Below are 27,607 nucleotides of genomic sequence, written 5' to 3'. Positions count from 1 at the left end.
CCCCATCTGGCTACGTCCTTGGTGTAGATATTATTTTGTTGATGATGTAACTCAAAATTAATAGTGACTGGTAATTATCTATTTATGTCAATAATCGGTTAACTATTTCATGATGATCATACAATAATATTATTATGGTTAACCTGCTTTAATGTCTGTTGCACAACTTCAGTCCATCCGTTATATTATTGTTGTAAGTGCTGAAAATCGGCTGTTAAGTGTTTATTTTATGTCATAATAATTGCTGTGGAAAATAAACTTCAGTATATTAATATGTTTATATGTACACACTATAAAAGGTGCGTTTTCCTAATAATTGTTTCCAACATATTTCCACCTATGCAATTGTTTATTAATGTAACAGTGATCACAATAGAATAATCACCAGTTCAAGTAATATTATAATAAGTATACTTCAAAATAATTCTTCTACTTCTTTTTTTCCGGTCTTTTGTATAATAACAATATTTTTACCCTCCATAATTAATCATTATTTACCTTCATATCTTCCGATCCTGGATTATATTTATCTATTCGTGTAGGTACACTAGTCTTTCCAAAATATTTATGAATTTACTATGAATTTACAAGTCACGACGTATTTTAAACAATTTGAATAAATTGTAGTTTGATTTAATACGTAATTTCAATACAAACAGTACCTATACAGAATACCTATACAACAACTATTTACTTTTATGTTGAATGTACCTGATACCGTCGTATTACATATACGTTTTAATTAAACTCGATACTTTGTATATTGTAATATATATTATATTTAGCGATTATCATTTTATACGATGTCCATATTATCATAGTATTACTATAACACATTATTATTCATTGATGAAGTAGGTAGTATTAAATACAATTAACCAAATTGGAGTGTTCTTAAAAACTAAACTGAGATATTGATAAAATTAATTCCATAAAGTTAATAAACTAAATCTAATTGTTAATTGTAATCTATAAAGCTAATGCAATTTTAATTTTTGCATTTTTTTAGTGCATTGAATATTAATTGAATAATCTAATAGTACAACAAAATAATATAATTATGATATGTCGATAGATATATAGAAATATATCAGTAAAATATAAATAATTTGTTATATACTTATTTAGATAAGTTATAATATTGAAAAGTGAAAACTAATAACAACGAATATTTTAATATATAGCATTTGTAAGAAAACATACAAATAGTTTGAATTAAATTTTTTTTCTTTTACTTTACTCAGACATCGTGCAACCTGTGATGATAATTGTCTACCATATTATATTCATAGCTAATTGAGGAATGTAAAAATTAGTAGTAGGCACAGTGTAGTGAATTTGTTTTGATATTTATCTGTGAACACATTTCTATGTTGAAGAAATAAGGATTGCCAAGTTGTATACAAATCATTTGTGGACAGAAAATTAAGTTTTTACTGCTCTTTTTCGATTTTTAACAATGGTTTCTCTTAGTGTAATGAAAAACTACAGACAACTGTCGAAAATATTTTTTTTATAAATTTATAGCATCCCTGAATTAACCGGGTTTCGATCAGAATTTTCATTCAAATGGGATCAATGCTCTAAAATTAAATTTCACAAAGCACCATTATTTAATGATATTTTAAAGAAATCAGCATTGTCCAAAAGTTCCACTTATTTAGCTTGCATAGCTATGTAAAAGTCCATGTTTTTGAAATGGATCCCAGAATTATTTTTCTTTATTTCAATCATTTGCGTTTAAGTATTTTGTTTCAATTTTGTTTCGATTGCTTCAAATATTTTAATTTTGAATACATTTTAGTTCATGTTTGACTACTTTTCTATAAAAAATAAAAACAAAATATTTAAAGGACTTAATGCGAATTGAATAACTCGCAGGTAACCAAGGAGTTTTTAACCAAAAACAAATATTAATACCAAAAAAAACCATTCATTTTGTCCTAAGGTTTTAAAAATTTAACTAAATTCAACTTGATAAACCAAATAATTTATATTTTATCTTTTTATAGGTAATACATAAAGGCATAAGTAATTATTAGTACATATATAATATTTGCTACAACCATTAATTGCGGTATTAGTGTCTAGAAATTTTAAGTATGCTGAGTGAGAGTTTTGTTAAATATATATTATACGTTTATATTATAAACTTAACATATAACAAGCGTTAAAATATTATGAAAATTTGTAAAAAGCGAAGAAACTAATAATATTAATATTCTGATAATATACACTGCAGGTTTATTTCCCAGGTATGCTCACTCCTGTCTTCGTAGTTATGATTTTGATTTCCAGAATTTTTAAGAAAGTATACTTAAAGACCTAATTTCCAAGACTTACATTATTATTATACCAATAAATGAGGAGTTGCTTATTATATATTTTTTTTAATCTTAGATACACTTTTTTACTATTTATTATTAATCAGATTGATATTTTAAGAATGTCGTTGTCAATAATAATAAAACAAAATTTAAAAATGTAGATTCTGAATTACCAAACTCAATGTTAAATGAAGAAGATAATAATCCATGATAATAGATCTCATGATAAAGGTGTTTTGTAAATCTTAGTTATTATTAAACAATAATATTAGCATTTTTATATTTATAAAAAATATAAATTCGTGAAAATATGACTTTTAAGTACACTGAAATATTCCAAAAATCAGAATTTGAATAATCGCATTATAAAAGGATAAAAGGGGGTAAGCATGCTTGGTAAATAATGCCGTATATAACAATATAATGTTTTTAAAAATCATTCTAAGTATTAACAATTTTTTTTCTTCTTTAAAGTCGTTTTCCTTTTTCAACAGTAAATAGTTCATAGAAGGTGGTTCCAAGATAACCGGTATTTGCTTGTTCATTTGCTTGTAAATTTATAACAAGCCTGAAAAACAAAATATATTAATTAGTAATTTACATGAATTTTTAAAATTATCTTTTAATGTTGCATTTAAGTTTTTGATGCATACATGTATTAAAAATAAGACTGGGACCCTATCATACATACAAGAAAATAAAAAATATGCTTCACAGAAATTATTATATTTGATTAGAAAAAATAGTCAAATTTACAAAAATTCAAAAATCGTATTTATTTTTATTTGTGTGAAATGGTTTAGAAATTTTTAAACTAAGATTTGTATTACTATTGTTTCAATTTACTAGACTTGACATTTTGTTGAATATTATTTTATTTTTTTGTGCTTTATAAACTGTACATGCTTTATACATAAAAAAAAATGATCACGGCACAACTCTCCTTGCACGCCTCGAGGTAGGAAGCATAATTAAATTCATGAAAACTAACTATATAGCTACACAGGGTGGTTTTTTTATCGTCATCCCGGTATTAAATGTTTTTTATACTTTTAGATATTCATACATCTGAAGCATGGAAAAAATATAAAATAGTTTGTCCAAAAAAGTAATATTGTTTTATACCTAGGCAAGATATCGTCTGGTAGACTATACAAATTATACCTTCCAATCTAAGTCTAAGTAGTTAGTTGGTCATACAGCGTAAATACAATTAATAATTATCTTATAAAACGAATTTTATGTTATACTAAACAGTATAATAATGTATAGCAAACGAATAGACGGATTGCGATGTCAAGGCATGAATGTCAGGTCTTGGAAATTTTAAGTTGAAGTAGGAAATTTTAAGAAAATAAAAAAATATTTCTACGAAAGTTACTGCAAAAACAAATTTCTAACTTTCTTATTACCAAAATAAAAAAATAAATAGCTACCCTACTGTGCCCCAGATCTCGTTTTCCCTTAAAGCCAGATCTGATACACATATTCAAAAGTCCCGGCAGTCGATACGTATGTATAGTTTAAAATAATATAAAATCAATTTAACATTAATGTTGTTGTGGTCTTTGCATCGATAATGTTTCGGTACATAATCTTGTGTTCAAATTTAATATTATATTAAACAACTCCCACCTATAATAATAATTAATAATAGTGTGCTACATTTTTTTAAATATTTTTTATTTTTAGTGACTTACGTCACGTAAGATAGGTCCTTGTTTAGTTTCTTGATTAATTTTTTATACTGGCATACGAATAGGGATTATTATATAATATTATATTATTACATATACCTACACCGATTTGTTAGCATAAAGTTATTGAAATTAACTTTCTGCATGATATTAATTATTGTACACTTTTAACACACCAATTACTTCGACTTTTAAATTTTAATGGTATTAATAATACGGGTTTCGTGTACAGAAATATATTTCAAAAAGAAAAACCATACGCATCATTGTCAAACCAATATCTTTCATCCCTCTACCTCAAAAGCTAAAATAGATGTACTATCCTTTTAGTAAATAGTACATTATACGCATTAGTTATTTCCGTACAAGACACTCATTAAATTTTAATTTATGTATAAAGATTAAAACAAGACAAATTTAATGATACATTAAAGAACATTAAGAGCTTTCTGTAAATTATGTTACAGAAATGTAATATTATATTAGGTATACAATATACGTCATTATGCACATATTACCCATGAAAGTACATCAAATTAAAAAAGAACAATTGATTTTTAGAAATATAAAATGTAAGCTTGAAATTTTCAATAATATTGAAAAACGTCTACTTTATTCTAAAAAGAAAACTTTTAACCACGTCTAGCCAACAGTATGATAATAATGATTTTCAAACCTTGTTGAATTCAATTCTTTTTATATTTTAATCAACTATGCCAATTATGTTCCCGATGCTTGTTCCATCTTCCACACCTATCTAATTTTACACCTGATGACATATTTTGAATGCAAAACAAAAAAGGGGTAAGTGGATGTCACTCTGCTGTACAGTAGGTTACAAGTGGGTCACTGTAATGGATGGTGTTAAATTTAAATTCAATGATATAAAATCATTGTAAACGAATAACGATTCTGAACGACGATGGTCTGTCAGCCTATAATATTATTTTGTACATTAGTAGATTGAATGATATTGTTATGATTTAAGTAATTTATGTAACTATTAAGCATTATTACTACTGCAGTAGGTTAAGTTCATTTTTTTATAATAATATACTCTAAAAGTTTCGAGTACCCATGAATAATATTTTTGAATTACAACAAAATAACTTAAATCATTAGGCTTGGTTACTTAATAAGTAATTTCGTTCAAATTTGAACATAAAATAACTATAAAAAAAATTGTGTTAATATATTCATTTCGAAAACCGGTTTTCAGTAAAAATTCTTGTTTTTCCTCAATTTTTTTTTTCTCGGCGCTTTTGAAAATTATTAAGAGTTTTTTACTTTTGGCCCCCCAAAGTACCGTACCAACAAGATCCATTTTTCCGACCAGAAAAGATACTGTTGAAGAAAATTGAGGCATTTTTACAGCCCCTAAAGGTGACGACACACACACACACACACACACACACACACACATCATTGTAAAATCAATACATTCATCGCTTCACTCAGAATCTAATTGTATTGCGTTAAATGATCTATTTCAGTGGAATCTTACCTCTCTTTTGGAATTCCAAGAACTTGATGTATATAGTCAGTTATAATTTCCATGTGTTTGGGATTCTGTTCTGGTCCCAAACTCCCGATACTTGTTACTTGAATAAAACCACAAGGATCATTGGATCCACCAAGTGTCATTTTTACACCTGGGTTCACTGTTGATACGCAATACTATAAATAAGCAACAGTTTACTATTAATTACACACTTTAACATTATAAAATAATGATAATAATAATAACCAACTTTCGTTACACAACTAATGAAACTTATTATAACATTTTAATATTTAAATTTTGTTGAAATACACTTAATTAAAAAATAACAATGAAATAACATTTTAAAAACTAATAATGAAAAAATTACTATTTTTTATTAAGTTAAAAATATCACTAGATATAATTTATTTTCTTCCAAATTATATTGACTTAATTGCTATTTTTAGTTTCCAAAGCCATAGAAACTATCCATTCAAAGTGTATGATAAGATAACTCAGTTACAACTATTTTTTGAATACATAAATTTAAAAAAAAATCGTTACATTATACTCACTGACTGTCTTTTTCCTAGAGTTTTAGAAATAAGAGTAGTGCATGAGCTCAAAAATTCTTCAGGAATTACTGAAGCTGGTAAATTTGTGTCTAAGCTTAAACGTGGCATTTTGTTATTTTACAGAACGTCAATACGTACACCACTACTTTTTACACTTACAATAGTTAACACAAGACTAGATCATAGTTAGACTGGGCAGTCATATTTATGTTACCTACCAAAACATTGACATAATGTTTATGCCTACTCGTTTTTTTTTTTTTTTTAATCAACCGATAAAATTATATTACATAAATATTACAACAAAATCAGTGATAAAAACTGAAAGTGACATATTAACAACATATTATTTAATAACAAATAAAAAAAGTTCTTACCGAAAAAAAAACAGACATTTATTGCACATCATTTATAATCTATTATACGTAATCCAGTGTTCAGAAATTTTTTTTTCTATTTAAAGAGGATTATTAATGATTGATAAAGTTATGTTACAATATGTTACAATTCATTAAATGATATAACTTTTTATTTTTTGCTATTTGTTATAATATTATTACATCAAATTGTTAAATTATGCAATGCATTAATATGTGTATGTGATTAAAATGTTGTGTAAAATCAGTGCCGTAATTAAAACGTTGAAGATTATTTAATAAAAATTCTTCGATTACATTTGTTAGAAATAATTTATTTTTTATTCATTGACATTATAATAAATCAACATTTTGTTCAAGTTGTTAAGTGACTCAACCGTACCCTAGCTAGACACCTACATAGAATAATTTGATTTGTCGATTATTTACTTTTTTTGTCCGACATATCATTTTTACTTGGCTGTATAAATCGACGAACTATATGTAATATACTATATTTTCGAGGAATCTCCAAAAAGCAAGCTTACTTGTATTAGAAAATCAAAAAATCGTGTTCATTTACGGCAGGATAAAATATATTTTCTATCATAATCGCCATTCTTCGACATACGTTTGTGATAATGTTGCCGTACCTTCAAGTCTTTTAGGTAAAGTAAGTGTACTTTTTGAGTAACCATTGGGTAATCTCGGTGGTGACTTCAATTATGACTTTTCGTTAAATCTCCGTTTTAGAAAAAAGGAAAAACATTTTTAAAAAAAGACGTTTTAGAAATGAAGCTGAAGTCATCACCAAGGTAACCAACTGTAGGTTATGAAGAAACGAAAAAAATGTGTGCTATATTACCTATAGGTTACAAAAAAATGTATGAAGAAGAACGGAGATTACGTTGAAAAATAGTTTATGCAAGTTGATACGATTTTTTTTCAAATGTTAGTGCAATTTTTTTTCGTTTATTCCTGGGCCCTGTCATAGAGAAACGTACTGTTTGGATACATTCTCTTATATCAAATAAATTCATTGCCGTGCTTGTAAAAAAATTAAACTACAGTCCTTCATCTATTATTTAAAAAAAAATGTAAATTGACATACAGAAGTAAACAGTTCATGTGAAATGATTTATTTATATAATAACCACGACCAAGTGAAAATAATACAAAGCTATTTTAGTGAGGAAAATAGCTCAATAATTATACTTTCGATAAAATTGATAACTAAAAAATTATTTGTTAAGGATATACCTATTATGCATAAATGATCAATAAATAAGTAAAAAGTAAATAATTTTACAATTCTGAATTTATCAATTTAAAGTTAAATTTTTAAATAAAAAGCCTAAAGTTTTGTTTTTAGATTGTTATTTATTTTTCATACAAGTGCCGGTCTTCATCAAAATATTTCAAAACTTTATGCTTGTAACAATTTTAAAATATGATTTTTTTTTTTTTTTTGATATAAATAGACTTAGAACGGATTTATAGTAATTTTATATTTGTTAGTGATTTTTTGGTGCTTTACCAGAAATTTGTATTCATTAATATTTATTTATACAAATCTTTGTGTACCTACCTATATATTTAAGGGCCTGTGAATGTATTTTGTGAATATTTGAGTACCTATTTGAATGTTATCTTTAGTATGGGTACATACGCGCATGTCATATTTTCACGTGTTACATGTCAACGGCATTGGGAATCACGTAAATCGCATTACTGGGTCACTCTATTTCTTATCGTATGACATGAGTGACCCATGTTTTTTTTTCTATCATTTTTGGTTATTAATAAATAGTTAGCAACTCATACGTTACCTCACAGGTTTCTTGGAAATTAACCATGGTCAAGAACCATTTAAACGTACATCAACCAGATGATTGTGTAATGCATGTTGGGTATGCTTTATAGTAAAGTCTAGGAAAGGTTTATACACATACATTGGATATTAAACTATAGAGCAAAATGGTATATTAATTCAAACTATTTGAAGTTTATTGTCTTAGACAATATATAGAGCCGTAGTGGAATTATACTCAAACTTATAGTTATAGATAAGAAACTTTTGTGCTTTGCAGCATCTATAACGTATCTAAACTTAAAACTGTGGAAATCGGGTCGTTGTTTCTTGAATTTAGACCAATAAGTAGAAGAAAAAAATATACTTCCAGAAGTCCAATTAAAATGTTGAAAAAATATTTTAATTCCTTATTCTTTTTTTTCTGGGTTATGTAGAAAATGGATTTTCGATTTTGTGTTTTTTAGCAACACTAATAAAAAGGTGAATTTTGAAAAAAAAAAAGAAAATTTATTTGGTACTACACTAATTAAACAAAACAAAAAAACCGAAAACCCATTTTCTCATAATCTAGAAAAAAATGAATAGGGAATAAGGAATTCAAATATGTTTTCAAAATTAAAAACGGGCTTTTAGTATTGGCTGAATTTTTCTCCCGCTTTTTGAAACTTTTTTGATCCCAAAATTTAGTGACGATTTGTTCTGACTTCTGCGTGATTGAACATTACAGATGTCCAATAAACTTAGCCGTAGCGTATCTTTAATTACATAAAGCGTTCGGAGAACTCACGCACACTAATGATCAGTGACTACCCACACAGTCACACATCACTCACAACTCACGATCAGTATAGGATATTGCCTAAATCCGACCACTTAAAAATTGTTCGCTTTCAACAGCCTCATACGCGTCATCATAATCGTATCGTCCCCAATCCAATATTTTATTTATAATTAAGATTTGTATATTATCTTTAGAATAATATTTAAAATTTGTGTCGCATGAATTATAAAAACAAATTACAACTTTAAGTCGTATTTATGTTGTATTATATGTAGAGGGTAAATAATATCTAGAGTAATCAGTTAGACAAAAATAAAATACAGTGTGTGTGTTTGTGCTGCATTTGGTAAAAAAGTCCACAGAAAAAAAAACACAGGAAAAATCTAACAGAGCAAAATCTCTAAAAAAAAAAATAATAAACGATACGAATCGTACCCCGGTAATAAAGCTCGAGAAAATAAACCCACAGATAAATAAAAGCCATGCACGTGTGTTACACACAATCGCTCTATAAGTCTGTTATTATATTACAATATTTTATAAATGTATTATTGCGTACAAATTACCAAATAATATTTTGTCACCATCACTCGAATGAATCCACCGATTTTTCAATACTAACCCAACTTAGCATAAGTTTCTTTTTCCCAAAGATTCAATTAGACGGTCTTATCCAGAGTTGTGTATTTGAAAGGCTGTGATCACTTCCCCATAATATTATATATTTTATACAATAACACTTTAATGTAAATAAATGATAGTCTTTGCCGAGAGAGATATAAATTGAAAAACCTAAACCAGACATTTTTCACAGAACTTCTCAAAACTGAAATAACCAACATAAATGGATCAGAAATAACATATTATATAGGAAATATAGTTAAAAGGTTCAAGAACAAAATCTTTTAAAAAGAAAACTTGAACATAAAAAAAAAATTCAACCGAAAATCAGTTTCCAACTAAATCAATTTTGTTCTTCCAAGTCTCGTAGTTTTTGTTCTTTCACACGATAATAATTAAATCTATTACAAACAATTATCAAGTGTTTTGTATATGTAATTGATTTACTATTGAAACCAGCGATACAGTGATATTTATCACTGCAGGATAATTCATAAACATAACTAATACATTTAAGGATGAACTCATAACGAAATCCTTAAGAGATAATCTGTTCAAAGTCAAGCATTAAGAGGAAAAGATCAAAACAGATACCCCATAACACGAGAATGAACATTACCTTTTTTGTGTTTGAATACTCGAGTTATAGATTGTTGGTTTTCCATCGTACAGTAGGTATTACATCAAATAAATTTTAGTTTGACTAGTAAAATTCGTAATTTTATTGCTAAAAACGCATTCGGTATTTTTACAAACAGTGTTGTCTCACAATATTCAAAACCACTTTTCAGTAGGTACAAATATTTAATTATATTTTTTAGTGTAGCCGACGAGGGTAGATTCGTCGAATCAATATATATTATTGAACGAATGTATATTTTGCAAAAATAACAAATATTGTTTTATGACAAATATGGTTTTGTTCGGGCGTTTGCATTGAGAGTTTTTTTCTCAATAATTGACACTGTTCACGCGTCAACTGATATTTTATTGAGTATAGCATTACATGAATAATTTAATTGAATTTATTTCATTTCACTGTAACCATAGAAAACAATACGCACTCTATAGGTAGGTACAGCAGCAGTAGTGATGGAAACTATTTGAATAGTCGAACATTCGAGACTCAACTCAAGTAGGTACTCGATTAAACAGTAATAATTGTCCGAAATTTAACTTAACGGTGTTGTATGATACCCATTATTTCCAATACATGCATTATTATCACCGGAAATATGAGGAACTGTGTGAAAAAAAAAGTTGTTCCAAATTATAAAAAAATAACATAAAACAATATTATTCAATAAAAATTACATTCGTGTAGGTATCATCATTTGACATTGTAGGTTATATTTTCATTCAAAATGATATGTTTTTATACTATAGGTGACATATTATATGTAATACAAACGAATAATTATAAAACGATAAATCCACGATAAAATATAATAGTACAGCCAGTAGATTTATTGATCGACGTGGTTTTGAAATATTACCCAATATCGAGTAAAAATATAACAAAATGTGTTTTTATAACACAATTTATTGTACCCGTGTGCGGTATAGTATAATGTTGCGGATGTAATTATTACTCCTACTACGATTACGTGCAGTACTACGATTGACAGTAAATAAAAATAATACTCATAAAAATATGCTCGTCGTGCGTTCGCGACCGTTTGCGATGTCCGGACAGAGTTTGGCAGTCAGACAAGTGGTTTCGATAATAATATTGTACGAAATCCACGTGGACGTTGCCCGCAGTATGTGTAACGATGTAACTGCACAGTTGTCTGCAGATTAAAATCAGAAACTATAAAACTGATTGCTAAATAGACTCGTCTCACATTAAAACATTACAGTCTGAAGTGATAATTCGAGTTCTCGGTCGACAATTAAATGCATTCGGCGTTTAATTTTTTCCTGTTTATCGCCAAAACATGATTTTCCGATTCCAAACGAAGTAACTAGGTATTTCTGATTAGGCAAACATAATATATACTGCTTCCATATATTTAACATTACCTATTTGAAGTTGAAATTAAATCATAACCGACAATAGGTTGTGTTGTGACTATGGAAATTTAAATCAACAACAAAATAATAATAATTGTATACCATTATGTACATCATATTATTGTCATTTCATTGTTTTATTATACCGACGTCGCCATGAATTTGATGATTTTATTAAATTTACCAACACGAACTGTTTCGTTCTATGGGTGTATCACGTTTTTTATAAGGATTATATTTCTATGTTTTAAAAATGAGTTTGTAATATTATGTTCGTATGACTAATAATTGTTAGCCATTTTCCCGGCTAAGCATTTTGAAACGTATTTAAAAAAAATCACGAGATTTAACATATTTATTGCAATATTAATAACACAGTTAGGTCGTTTTAATATATATAACACATTTACTTGTACTTAAAAGTTGAGAGAAAGTAAGTTGAAACAAATGTATTTAAAATACAGTTCGTATTTACATTAAACCGTTTGTTAAGACAATTAAACAACCAAAGTGTACTTTTATTTCTGCACTTTTTATAATGATATTTTTTTCCTTTCTCAGAAAAGTATTAACTCTTCTGTTGCTCTTGTTTATTAATTTGACATAAAAAAAAAACTATTATAAAACTCAAAATATTTAATTTGTTTTAATTATTTGTTAATAATCTGGTTTGAAATAATTACATAAAGAACATTACGATTCTGTTTAAATATTCACGCTGAATTAAAATGTTATATTATTTCTTTCTTTTTTTTTTTTACATTAAATATTTAAAATAAGATTTCAATTAGATACATAATGCATGTTATTAAATAACTAAAAAATAAAAACAGAAAACCTAATGAATATGAAAAAAACTTTTTGCAAAATATAATATTATAAATTAATATTTGAAAATAAAATAATTTTATTGTATCAAAATATTATTCATTATTTTGAAGTATTTTCAGATAAAAAGTACATCTACACTGGAAACGTCATATCATAATGTGTTGAAATGGCGTAACAACGAAGTATTATATTGATGTGTATTATGTCCTCATTTAAAATGTAATTATTACCTAATTGTCCTTTTACAATAAATTAGCTTCGTCATATTAAAATATGTAAATTAAAACCTAATAGCAAAAACTTTTACTATTTTCAGGAGGTGGTCGCTATTTAGAGGTGTCTTTCAGGGGAGGTTTCACTGTATATTTATTGCATACAAAGTATACTATTCAGTCACCTCAGACAAGTTATTATATTAAATGATATGATGTTATTGATTTTATTTAGTTTATCGAATTTAATTCATTTAAAAAGTACATATGCTTTATTCATATTATAATGCATTCATTGTTAAGTCTATGTTTCTACATATTTCTAATATGTTGTATATGCACAATATTGAAGATAATTAATCTCTACAAATATACTACATTCATTTAATCCGTTTTTCCGATAACTTAAAAATCGATGTCAGTCGAAAGTTAAAATAGTGAATACCATGATGGGCTATTAAAATAATGTAATTTAATGATGAAATGATAACCACTTGTCGTTATGTACAGGCTTATCAGCTGTCCGATACACTACTGTCGTACCTTATTTTTGTGGTATGTTAATTTAAGTATGGTTTTCAATACATTATTCGAGATGAATGTATAATAAATTAATAAGTGATAACGTCTAAAAAATATTTGTTATAAGTTTATATCATAATTATATTGTAGTATGATTATCCATAAAATAATTGAATTACGGTTTAGGTTACCGAGGGAGAAATATATCAATAGTTAACGTTTTTAGTGGCAAATATTATGTAAAATAAAATAATAATTAGTAAATTCACAAAACTATAATTTTCATTAGAATTGTGACACTTCATTTTAAATCAAATAATGCATGTTAATTTTTTTGTTGTACCTGTGTAATATAATATTTTCCACCGTGGCGCATAATGTACACAAATGAAAAATTGACTACATACTATAGTAGAAAATAATATTCTTATAATTGTGTTTTGAAAACAATACCCACCTACCTATAATCAATATGTCACATTTTATAATAGTAATAATTATTATTATCATATATTATTTTATAACTGATTGTAATATAAACGGTTATCAGTTACACAATACTCACGTGGAGAGTTGGGTGTAGTCAAACACCATTTAAACATATTTTAGTGTTGACAATTTGCTGATTAACAAATATTTTAGATCCTAGGATGAGTGAGGAATATATATTGTGATTTTACAGTAACGATGTTGTGTGCGTTTTACGTGACTTCTTAAAGCAGACAATTTACCTTTAATATTCATCATTGAAGGTGGTCTCCGGCAGTCCATCGGATAGTCGAAGGTAGAAATTCCAAGTATTTTACTTGATAAATGTAAAAATAACAAAAAACAACGGAGAAACGGTAATATTTTCAGAGCCCCGCAGGTCTTCGACAAATAGATTTTGTTTTTTGTTGTAATTCAAAAGCCAATATGAATTGGAATTCAAAATTTTTACAAACTGCAAATACCCGTATATTTTAGAAATTATACAGATTTCATCATATTTTGGCTCTCTTTGTGTAAGGTATTTAGGTATGTACACCATACTAATATATATTTTAAAATGTTGACTTGGTTTATTTCAATTTATGTTTATACGTTTTTCGATAGTTCAAGTTACATTATGAATGTAACACAAATTATGTTAAAAATACATGGCGCAATTTTTTTTGTTTTTTAAGTATTACCTTATCAAATTCAAATTTGTATGAAATTGAATATCTATTAAAATAGCGAACTTTTCTTCAACTATTTTAGTTATTTCGTTTGAATAAAAAAAATAATGGATAATTTAATTTACAAAATATACATTTTACAGTCGCAATTTTGACCATCGCGCTTACTATGCACAACGCCATTTTCAAAATATTTAAATAGATTTCAGGTTGTTTATACCAAAAACGCATTCAAAACATGCTATCCGTCAGTATATCGAAGAAGTTTATTCTATTTTTTTGGCGAAAACTAGTGCAACCACGAAAATACTAATAATTTAACTTAAAATATCCTTAATAATTGCATGGATGCTGACCCCCTTTTCTTTTGTTCATAACTGTATTCTTTCTTTAATTGTTTTATTAATATTTATCATTGAATTTAAATCGATTCAACATATATTACAGTGACATATATGACTATACACCTAGTATAGAAGGAGCTTTCCCTCTTTTAAATAATCAGTATAATATTGTATGGTTAAATGAAAATTATGTTAAAAATAAAACCATAAAATCGTGGTTTTTTAGAAATACGATATTTTAATTTTAATTGCTAAACAATGAGATTACGCCTGGAAAATACTGTTCGGTAGAGTGGTTTCATATATTATTTTGCAGAAATAAATTTAAATGTAATAATTTTTTGTAATTAAAAATTAAATTTTAATAGTTATATTACGAAATAGTAATTAAAATGTTGTCATACATCATAATTGTCATTTAATGATAAATGTTAATAAAAATAAACTTTCGAGGTGCTCTTCTAAAATTCCACTTTTTAAAGAGTACCTACAAAACTTAATGAATATTAATTAAACAAGTTTAATGTTTATCAGTTACTGTTGCTCAGATTAAAAAAATAATTTTCAATAAACCGTTAGTCATAATTTAATGGTTCTTTGATTATTCAAATAATATTTCTGTACCTAATTTTGATTGATGAACAATGATCAAATATTGACTCGTAATTTAAATCGTCTAGACGCTATTTGTAGTTTTCAAATATTTCAATAATTAAAAGAAAATTGTTACCATCAAGAACAGAACATATCATTATTTTGTTCCAGTGCATAAATACTTGTTCGCAATTTTTTATTCTTCAGCATTTGTAAGTGTGAGTTAAGACAATTTATTAATTTTCGCACAGCCCCTTTGGCTTGAAGGTGACAGATGTGTTGTTTAACTGTAATTTTCTATTATATTATTATCTACTTGCATTGAAAACTTAGCGAAATAATTAAATAATAAAAGCAAGATGACGGTGAATCAATAAACAACTTTGGATCTACCTAACTACTCGTGAAAAATAAATTTCTGTAACATTAGTTAAATTTATTTATTAATTTTTTTTTTCCCCCCGTCTTGTGGTATACATCCGGCATTACCAATGTGTTTCCGGGTTTTCGGCATACTAGCTTGATCCAATTGCATTAACAACGTGTGGTACTTGGCCAGGCATTCACTGTGGCGTTTTATCAACGACTCCAGTTGACAGTGAGTGTTGGTCGTACAGTTTAAGTCTTTTATGATCTTTTTGAGGACACTGATGAGTGATAACAACTCATTGTGGAACTCCGAGTCGGTGGCCAGCGGCCCACACAGCCACCGGTCGTACAATTTGCACACGTCATCCGTTAAGCATTTTGTGTTGGTTCTGATAACTAATTTAAGCTTCAAACACAGGCATGGATTGATTTTGCAGATATCCTAAAGTAATAAACATTTGATGAATATTTTTTGTGTAAACACCACCTATCTCGGTAATGGATAACTAAATAAATATGTGCGCGTGCGCGTGCGTGTGCGTGTGGGTGTGTGCGTGTGCGCGTGTATTCGTTGTATAAGCTGCCGTTTAAAATGTAAATTAGTTTAAAACTATACATCAATTAACGGATTATCCAAAATTATAATAATGCCCACATATTACAATATAATAATAATTCAATCAACCAATATATTTCGTTAATAATAACATCGATTGTTTGGATAATCTTTATGAAATTTGTCGAATCCAACACATAGGCACATAAATTAATTACCGATATGTTTGGCAGAATAGTATTATGAAGCTGCAACGTAGAAATTACGATTCATAACAAATTTAACCAACAATTCAGCTCACACTTAATAAAAGTACCTGTATCTAAACAAATAAACTACATAAATAAATAATTATAAGAAATATTTTGATAAATAATTCGATGCATTTTTTTTTAATTTTTATTAATTTTATTGAAGTTTTCTTGGTTTATTATTTTTTTTTTAAATTAAATCACGGATATAATACAAATTTTAATTTCTAATCATTTGCCTCGCTTCGCGCAAGCACCCAATTTATTGTAAGATGACACAACATTTGAAAGCTATAAAATAACATCGTTAATCGTATATAGTTACAACCAAAATGAGATCTTAAGCAAGAGTGATTTGTTTCGCACGAAGCTGTCGGTAGAAAATATTGTAAATGCGTGTAGTAATTATAAAAGAGAAATAATTTACGATCGAGGTGCATCCATAATGTTTTAAACTTTTTTGTAAAAAATCGAAATAACATTCGCAACATGTTACTTCGAAAAACAATAGAACGGCGTTTGACGATTTCAGCGAAAAGGACTCGAACAACAATTAGTAACAACGCATAAAAGGGGACCAATAACGACGCGTCGGCAACCGTTCCTATTTTTTACGATTTTCTTTCCGTCCCCAAAGCGGTGTCGAAAATATTTACGGGTTTTTTTTTAACGTCAGAGATACCAATAAATTAACGTCCTGGTCCAGCGGATCCGGTGTGAGCCGTTGGGTACGCCACTTATTATTGTGATCGAATAACATATTATCGTCAGTGGCGCGTTCAACACAACTACCTGCACAGTCTACACGAGCAATTAGTGGGGAATAGTAAGTTCCTACACGAGAGTAACAGGTACGTATGTTAGTTCCTACACTGCGGAAAGGGTTAATAAATATGTATGTTATACACAGACAGAATTATTGAAATTCTCAAACTTTTTCAAGTCAATACATATATTGAAATAAGAACCACAATTATAAGTAACGAAAAACCAAAAATCAGTAAAAAATACGCCGAAAAAGAAGATTTCATAAATAAACAAATTTCAGATTATACAACGAACAAAATTAATCAATACGAATATGTTAAGATTTTAAGTTATAGAAATAAATCTCATGAAATATAAAATGTCGTATTTTATGTATTTTTAATTGTTATTATATTTTTTAATCACCATATTATACAATATTTATTTGTAAATATGTACGATTTTTATTATATTTTTTAATCACCATAATTTATTTGTGAAAATGCACTATGACGATTTGTATTATATTTTTGAATCATCATAATATATTTGTTTTTTTAAATTCGTATATACATATTTAATTGTGTATAATATACATATTTAACCCTTTCCGCAGTAACTAACATACGTACCTGGTTTATACCGTGTAGGAACTTACATATTATGTACCTTTTTCCGTCGTGTAGGAACTAACGTATGTATTTTGTGTACCTGCTACTCTCGTGTACGAACTTACATTCGCCCCAATCAGTATATTCAGTTCCGGACCGAACCGAGACGGAACTGTTAACTCCGTGAAGTATATATTACATAATGGACTCGTACAATATAATTGTACAGTTGTCGTGTTATTGTCGCGACCAGCTCGGCTGACCGGGACGAGTAACAGTAGTTCGTCTTAATTAATCGTGACACGACGTCGTCGGCGACCTCTGGAGTAATTAAAATATCACGGTAATCCATTAGCCCGGAACACGTGTTACCTTTTACGGGCTACAGGAGACTGTGCGCCGCCGGTTACCCAGGAACCGTCCGCGATTAATTCGCCTGGAAATTTCGGCGTGGCAGGGTGTGCACAGAGGGTGGGGAGAGGGTTACTAGCTCTTTTGTAATATTGCACATGGTTACTAATTACTATACGCAGGGCCGTAGCAAGAACAAGTAGCACTCCTGGCAGAAAAGCAAATTTGCGCCCCCCCCCCCTCATACAATTTTTTTCATCTACCATGCTCATTATTAAAAAAAAAAAAACACTGTTGATTGTAGCACAAGTATATTATATTTATTTTATTATATTAATATTTTTTTATTATTATAAAAATTGCTCTATTATGTTTTATAATTAAATAATAATAACAGATTAAAACAAAAATGATATTTGGTCAAGCAAACTTTTTTCAATAGACAAAATTGCCATACCTGTTAGACGATTTTGGTTCATCGTAGATTTTAAATAGTTTTTTATGATCTTCAGCTTACTGAAGCTTCTTTCAGATGTAGCTGTGGCCTGTGGTGACTGGAGTAGCGTGGTTTCCAATATTATGCGATTGCTCGACGAGAAACTTATAGCGATAACGCTAAAAATAAAAGGCGGATTTTTTTTGTTGTTGTTAATTTTCAACTATCATATTTGAATTGAGATTGCCACTCGATGAACTTGCGCCTTTCGTATAATTGCACCCCTGGAAAATGCCCTCTTGCCAGCGCCTAGCTACGGCCTTGACTATACGTCGTCCCGGTTGCAGTGTGCACTCGCAGAAGCGACTGTCATAATATAATATCTGCTAATTGTTATATGTTGTTTGTAGTATAATTTTTGTGTCATCGGAGAAAATAAAAAAACGCATAAAGGTTTGTGCGGTAAATGTAGGTACCTACCTAATAAAACAATATAACGCGTTGACCTCCTAATAAATTATGACGAACAATAGCGCAATACGATTGTAACAATAATATAATATATATTTTATACAAAACGCTGCTGTAGTGCACAAACTGAATGGTGATGGCAAGTCGTTGTTCTTCATGAACTAACCCAGACCATCTACGCTTGTTTTAATTTTTTTTTTTGTTTTAGAATCCCGGTGGAGAGAGGGAGATATTGATCTCACGGTTATGAGTTTTTTTTTGTCGGTCAACAATTTTCGGAGCTGTAAGAACAATCAACAAGTTTCGGGTGGCTTTCCATTAGTCTATCTCTTAAGGTTGAACATTTAACATAGATTGTACTCGGAACTGGTCGTTTTTCGGACTAAATACGCAGCGATGTTTCGAAAATACTGCGAAATCCGTGAAAAAACATTGGGTAGGCGCCTTAAATTTATTTTATTTTTGTCTTTTTTGTTAAAATATGTTTTTTTACTCATCATTTGTTTTCTTTGGCCAACATACATCTAATATAACAGTAGCTTAACGTTACTCGTTTACGTAACACGACCACGTGTCATATGATATTAACTATGAGTTAGATTTGTAGATTATTTTAATACTATGGTTATACAACCTAAGTTATTCATTTTTGTAATGAGTGATGTGGCCCTGTTTAAACACACTAGGTAAACAGTAATGTACATCCATCTTAAAATTCGGCAGAAGATACATCAACAAATGTATGATGGCAAAAGTGATTATTTTTATTCGATATTATTATAATGACAACTGTTGTTATAATATGGTCCACGGATGTTTCCCGACGAGTGATTTTCAATGGCAATAAGTACCGTTGTTTGTTGTACAAGGCTTTGTGATCTATTTAGCATAAGTCGAAGTAAAATTGTCAGGTATAAGGGAGATTCTGGAATAATATTTTGAGTGAGCCACAATAGCCATTTTATACTAGCATTGTCCCTGCGGGCCTGATTGTGTTAATACGACAGCTAATTTATTGAATATTCTAACAATAACAATTCAATATTATTTGGCGTGTAACAATAAAAAAAAAGAACTTCGATTCCAAAAAAATAGTATAGATGTGCAGTTAACAAAACAGTATTCAATGTAAGATCGATGTCGTAAATCAAACAATATCTATGAAAAGTTTTCATTAGAAAACGATGATAATCTAAGCACTTAGTTTCTGTAATAAAAAATTTTAATTATAGTATCAAACATATTCTATAAAAAAAAATGTCCAAATAATCTTAAAAATGTAGACAAATATCTTGTCTAGACAAGTAGTAAGGATATAACATAGTCATGATAAAAGAAAACAAGAACCCTCAACACGGGTCTGCTTAACAGTGTACATTAAAAATAATTGTTAATTAAATTAATAATATTTAATATTTCCATATGTGTAACCATAATATTGTGATTGCCAATAAACAGTGAATTGTTTCAAAATTCCTAACACACTATATTGCATATTTGCATAATTTGTATATTTAGGTGCGCTTATTGATTTTGGAAAAGGTTGTTTTTTAATAATATAAATTTAAACTTTAGGTACCTAGCCATATAATTTGTTATATTATATTTGTATAAGGGTCGAAACTCAAGTACTCGACAGTTCTTCATTATTTTCAAGTGTTTTATAAAAAAAATATTTTAAGGAAATTAAACGTCCATTATTAAAATCTTAAAAATAATATTTATCGACTTTATTCTAAACTTTTGACACCGACAACTGTTTAAAAATAAAATAATACTTTATTTTAATTTTAAACATAAAAAAATAAACAAAATAATCTTCTTAAAAGTGAGGCCTAAATCGTAGCTTTTGTGAATAATTTTCTTTACTTCTACGAAACATCAACTTCATCGGCTGTATAAAATTATATAACTTTTAGCATTTTCAAAAAAGCTCGTTTATACAATATTACGCGTTCAAAACGCGCATGACGTTTGAAAATATTTGTAAAACTATACTGTTGTAATTAATGAATAGATAAAATATGAATGCACTTTGTTTTATACGACAACTAATTTTGTAACGTATAATTATTATTTTTCATATACTTTGAACCTAATTTAAATAAAGAGAAAATGTTGATCTCGAAAAAATATATACTTCACTTTGGTGTCATCCCCACTTGCGTCAGCATAATATAACTTAGTTTTAGTATATTATTTTATAAAAACAACAATTATATTTAATATTATTGATCTTTAAACGCGGTGGCTATTAGATTTATAAAAAAATAAAAATAAAAAATTTCAAGAATATGTTACGAAAGTAAATAACTGTGCGACTTGTGTATAAAAATGTTATTGAAAGTGTACCATAAAATCACATTACTTTGTACGCACGTAAATGGTATTCATTCAAAGTCCATATCGTTTGTGATGATATATCGGTTACCTATCATGAATGGGAATTTCCAAGTATGAAAGTTGAACTATAGAGTGACACCAGAATGCTTTTATTGTTTTCCACATTCATTTTATTTCACAATCAACCACCAATAAAATTATTATATTTTCCTCCGCTGAGCTGTCGTATTGTACAAATCATACGATAACGGACGTAATAACGTTTGCAGACTGTTTTGAATTTCGATGCTTATTAATAATAACAACTATTGCTGATCATAAATAACGCACCACAAATAAGACAATTCTTTCCGTTTCCGAAACATATTTTATGAAAAACAATTAAGTTAAATGTTAACAACTACACGGTAAAGCAAATACTCCTTATAAAAGAAAAAGTAAAACATTTTTTTCCATAGCCCCAATCCGACATTTTTGTGTCAGTTTTACCACGATAGTAGTGATAATATTATTAATTAATTTCGACCTCAAAACCATATTTATTGTGTGTTTAATCTAGACTAAAGTGAAAACCATAACAATTTGCATATTATCACGATGAAATTCTACTACTCGAAAATTATATTCATGAATTCAGGTGTAATTTAGTTAATTTTAAAGCATGTTGAATTACAATAATTTAGTTTACCTTGCGTTATTCACGGTATAGAGGTAAATACATATGTTGCATGTATATCTCAAGATTAGGTAGTGACATTAAATAAAAATTAACATTTTTATTTCTAAAACAAACACGTCTTCGAGAGTCTTGTCGGGCACCACTGCCGAGTGCCTTCCCAATTTATTCTACCAATACCATTGTCACTCGATTGAGTAATCAAAATTTCTCATAGTTGTACTTTTATAATATTGTACCAATAGATTGGTGATCGTTGTTTATTTTTACAAAATAATAAATAAACGATAAAAATAAAAACCTTGTAAACATTATTACGATGTACAGTCAACATATTTTTGTTTGTTATTGTATTATTCATCACTCTGGGCAATTTTATCAATAATTAATTATCGCCGGTGAAAAGTAATCATATTTTAATTTAAACTTACATCCAAATTTAATTTCAATCAGTTGTAAACTTTTATCGATTAAAATTTAATCAACGTTTTAATGGGCCTCATTGAACTAAATGATGGATGAGTAAATAATAATAATAACCTCCTCAAGCCAATATACGTTTGAACTCCCCATAGGTTTATTATATTGGGCGTTAACCTAGACGGTCTATAATTTACAATATTTACCACAGACTTGCTTCTCTCGTCTGTTTTACTCGAATTTACCACGATCGTTATTACAAACATAAAAAAAAGTGCAAATCACGACGGATAAATACCACTGACTCGATAAAAAGTTAAGTACTATATTCGGGAGGAAAAAATCCAAACCGTTTTTACAATTTGCATACTGCAGTTTCTAATCTAACGATTGGTTCGCATGAAACTTGCAGAGTATTCCCTCAGTACCGATAAAAAGTTAGTGAATGTATATAAAAAAAAAACAACCCGTATAACCGTTGTAGGTATCAGTCGCAAACTAACATTTTATGTTTATTCGCATAACGCGTGTGTTCATAATATATTGAAAATAATGAACCTGAGGTCGACGACTGGAGCAAATGAGCTTGAAATTAATCATATTTCCCCCCCCCCCCAAATCTAATGCAGAGCACACGACTGACGCTACTTTAGCTGGTCAACGTAATGACGCCTAAAAACGATACAGAACACCATATTTTGTAAGAACGTGTAATGCGCAATGTACTTTATATATTTGAATAATAAAGAAAAAATAAAAACAGTATTTTAATCGTATTAACTATGTTTCACTTGTATCGTTTAAATATCAAACCGCAAAGAGTTAAATATTTTAGATGTAATAATAGAACCTTTAAAAACTATAATTTTCCAAAAAAAAATTCCAAAAATCAGCTACGCAATTTCATTTTTGTCCGTTTTAAGTTTATTATGCACGTATGAGCATCAATTAAGACACAGAATTTCTCGTTACTACCGGAATAGCCGAATACGTATTCCGTTTAATTATAAGTTAAGATCCGTTAATCTGCAAGGTGGTACTCATTATTTCAGAACTATTGTTAAAAGAAAGTTTTTTAGAAAATCGCTTTTCTGAAGCGAAATATTTTTTTAAAGCACTACGCGTCATGAAAATTGGTGAAAAATATCGAATACACGATTTTTGGACCACCACGTGTACACAATATTAAGCCGGTAATAATTTTATATAAATCTATATAGGATCAAATTCTTTTGCATATATATACTTACCGATTTTTTGGCAATGGATTCTTTGCGATTGTTACTGGCGCTACTAATTTTATTCGACTGCCCCGAAGATCGATCGATCCATTGTTTCGCATTCTCTATCGCTCTTGGCGAACTTGTATTTTTTTCCGGCATTTCGTTATTTTCGTTTTCGGGCAAATCCCACCAACGCACCAACGACGGTCGGCGGCCGTCCCAGGGATTTCGATTGTTGTCATTCATATTATATAATAGGCAATATTATGTTGTTAATTGTGTGCAGTCTCAATGGTATGTTTGAAGTCAAAACAATGTGCCGCTGGACTATCAATTTATAATCGCAGCAGCATCATAATTTCGGTGATTGTTTAGAATACGATGTGATTCAACGCCGTTGCTGATAAAAATCGCATATAAATACAATAATAATGATATTATAATATAATTACGAAATAAACAATGCTGCGTTTACGGTGTTATACCCCCTAACAACCGATATTCGAACCAGTACCTAAAAGTACCTGTTGAATAATCGATGGACCCATAGTGCAAACATGGTATTATATTAATTACCACTAGAGCAAGGACTTTAATGCATTTGCATGTTTTTTCCGGTTTAGTTAAACGTACGCAGAGTAAGTACACAATATGCCTTTCACAACGTCTGTGACCAAAAGCTCAAAGTTTTTAGTGCATATTTTTGCATATTTGGACATTTTTTGGTTTAAGGGGCATATTTTTGATTGTAAGAACATATTGTAAGCTTTTAGTGCATATTTTGATGGTTTGGCGAAAATCGAATATTTTCCGTGAATCAAGTTCAACGATTTGTTATAAACTTATAAAGACGATAGAGATAAATTTTATCTTGAAATAATAATAATGGCCAGTATTGATTATGTCTATTTTTGTATTTTTATTTAACGAATAGTAGGTAGGTACGTGGGATAAAAACGATAGTTTCAAGTATCTATAGTCAGTATGGGTAGATTAGATTAGTTCTGGTAGATCGTCGGGTGCGTGTAAGTTTGGTGAGTTTAATTTTTATGTAACGTTCGCGAGTTTAATTGTTGTCACTCCATTAATATATGCCAAAATAAAAATTGACAAAAGCTTATCGTTTGTGTAATTTTGTAATCGAAGTTGGCGAATCTGTATTTTCAACGGATAATAATTAAGAAGAATGGGATCGAACATTTAAAAAAAATTTCAGATCAATTTAATGAAATAAATGCAGTTAAAACCTATAGTGAATAATAATAAAATACATTTTTTAAGGGCATATTTAACCTCATATTTTTAATTTGTTGATGCATAAGTGCATATTTGATGATTTTTTAGTGCATGAAAGTCCTCGCTCTAATTATTACCAAAGAAAACTCGACAGTAGGTTTCGATACAATCGTCGCTAGTAAACGACTTTGCAGCCTATGTGCACAATGAACATTTAATTTACCAGCCGTGTAATATTATGTCTGGCACATACCGAATTTAATTTTTACAGCACATTTTATAATACTTTAATCTCTGATTAATATTTTTAGACGAAATGTTATCACTACTTTTTTTTTTAAAGTTTTTATGTCATCACTTTGTACGGAACGAGCGCTTTAAACGTTTCATGCAGACCTTCTACGCATAGATTGGAAGTCGAACACTGATCGTACTTAACTGCGAAAGACATTTTTTTCCGTTTCTCGATGGCTAAAGACGGGGGAGGGAGAAAATGAAAAGTGTATGCAAGCCGCTCATTTTTCCGGACAGCTTAATAGTATTTGCAGGGCGACCCGAGTTTTGTTCGGAATCGTTTTCCAAACGGAATGATTAATCATAACTTTCGAATTTATAATAATAATACACAATGCTGGCGTGGGTTCCAAGTCTTTGTGTCTCGCGACGTCGTTTTTGCGATTGTTAATCTCGTGTTTTGTATAAATAATGACGTAAGTATAATAACTTCTCGTGATTATATTTTATTTTGTGTTCAACACAATACTGTGGTGATGATATTGTTGTTGATGTTATAAAAATGACCGAGTTGTGGATTAATCGCGAATAAACGTACATTTATAAGCGCCAATATATAGATATGGCGCAACAATGGTATGACTGTATAGTGGGGATACAATGCCGTACCTATGGATCCTATTTTAATACTTGCACTGTGTGAATATTACAATTAACATCGTTTTGCATCCAAACATAATAATATTAGATACCGACCATTCTGCGTACGTGGTAGAGTTTTTGAACACTTTTTCGGAACAAGTGCGATACGCCTTCTATTCACCGGGAACATATAAACGTAAATGTACATTTTGATTTTATTTTTCAAGTAAATATACATTTTATTTTCACTCTCGCGGTCTTGTACCGTTATGTCTGCTGTTTTTCGTTTTTTCATTTTTATTCCAGCTCTTATATAAGCTCAACGCATTTAATTCAATCGAATATAATTTGCAGTAAACATTTAATTCAATCAAAATCCCCCTTTGGCTTATTTAAAATTTTCCACTAACGTCATCACTTTTATCATTCGAAAGAGAAAACTGTTTTTACCGGAATTGCAGCAATGGAGATTTTTTGAAAACCAAAAAACTTTTCACATTTGATACCATTATTGTAAGTTTCAAATATCCCAAAGTGTAGTTGTACACGTTTACGACTTATGTGATACCGTCTATTTATTATATGGCCTACTGCAAATGTGAACTGTAGCAGGTGTATTTGATTATTCGGTTTTCAGTTACATATATTACCTGCCTAGCTACTTACACTTGAAAACAATATGAACAGGAGAGTTTAATTTATCATATAAACATGACGTAATAGTTATAAAATACAAAATACTTCTTATCTTTATAGTATTATTTTTAGATTCTGATCAAAGGGTAATGGATTTTTTTTTTTGAGAGTAATAATTTTCTCTTGACCTTTTTTCGGACAGTAATGACTAAGCTTTAAAAGTCGCTTGCACTGAAAATAATATAGATAGGCTTTAGTTTTTTTACCAACAACTCAGAAAATTACCGAAATTGAAATTATTATAAAATACCTCTGTGTGCCGGTGTATCACCCTGTACTATTACTCGAATGTCCCCTGGGAACTTATATTTATGAACGTCAGTTAAACATATCTATAGGACCCTTGGGACCTAATTAACCTCAAAGACAATGAATTATTGCAGCTAAAGAGAGAAATTCAGACACGATGGGGCGGGAAGGAGGTACGAAACTTGTGTTTATACCGATCATACGCAAATCGGCCCATGCTCTATCATTACTCATTGGTATTGATTCCGCTTGACATTCACATCAATAATTCTTAACATAATAATATTATGTTGGACCACTTTGCTAACATCGATATCGTTCACCACATATCACACTATAGTCGTGCCATCTGTTCGAGCCATTGAATGCTGATGACGAAGAAGACACTCGTACACAATATCATAACCATTAAATTTACCATTTTCGGCATCGGAATAATAATACATTTGAAAAAAAAAAAGAGCGTTGAACATCCGAAGAACGAAATAAGTACACGGTATAAGATGAAATAATACGGGACCCGCAGACACCAAGCATAGGTAGTTTATTATTGTATATTAGTATTAAATTCCAATTAAATAGTATTACTGCAACGGAAGTGCGATACAGCACTCCACAGCGGATCCAGCTGATGTGAACGTTGAAAGATATTTTTTTTTTTAGAATTTTCTCTCTGTGCGCTCTACAGAAAAGCGTTAACAACTAAGCAGGAAAAAAAGGACAAGACTCACATTAAAACCATAATAACTCAGTGTCTCGAATGG

At 29.1% G+C, this 27,607-nt stretch overlaps 3 protein-coding genes across 3 annotated transcripts in view; 1 reads left to right on the top strand and 2 right to left on the bottom strand.

The window, feature by feature from the left end:
- The window catches only part of LOC111027050, a 103,848-nt gene that overhangs the window by 38,633 nt on the left and 37,608 nt on the right, over positions 1-27,607 (top strand). The gene's annotated exons all lie outside the window — the stretch shown is intronic.
- On the bottom strand, positions 2,218-6,276 carry LOC111027052 (macrophage migration inhibitory factor homolog). Its single transcript, XM_022305264.1, has 3 exons — positions 6,083-6,276; positions 5,529-5,701; positions 2,218-2,895 (listed from the first exon to the last, which is right to left on the bottom strand). Exons 1-3 carry the CDS (start codon positions 6,188-6,190, stop codon positions 2,796-2,798), a joined length of 381 nt encoding a protein of 126 aa, XP_022160956.1. The 5' UTR covers positions 6,191-6,276; the 3' UTR covers positions 2,218-2,795.
- Positions 15,532-24,032, bottom strand: LOC111027051. Its single transcript, XM_022305263.1, has 3 exons — positions 23,814-24,032; positions 20,757-20,765; positions 15,532-16,143 (listed from the first exon to the last, which is right to left on the bottom strand). Exons 1-3 carry the CDS (start codon positions 24,030-24,032, stop codon positions 15,769-15,771), a joined length of 603 nt encoding a protein of 200 aa, XP_022160955.1. The 3' UTR covers positions 15,532-15,768.

The sequence above is a fragment of the Myzus persicae genome, unplaced genomic scaffold (assembly GCF_001856785.1).
Source record: "Myzus persicae strain clone G006 unplaced genomic scaffold, MPER_G0061.0, whole genome shotgun sequence".
Classification (NCBI taxonomy): Eukaryota; Metazoa; Arthropoda; class Insecta; order Hemiptera; family Aphididae; genus Myzus; species Myzus persicae.
Note: the sequence above shows the minus strand (reverse complement) of the source record. Positions and strands in the feature narration are given on the sequence as shown.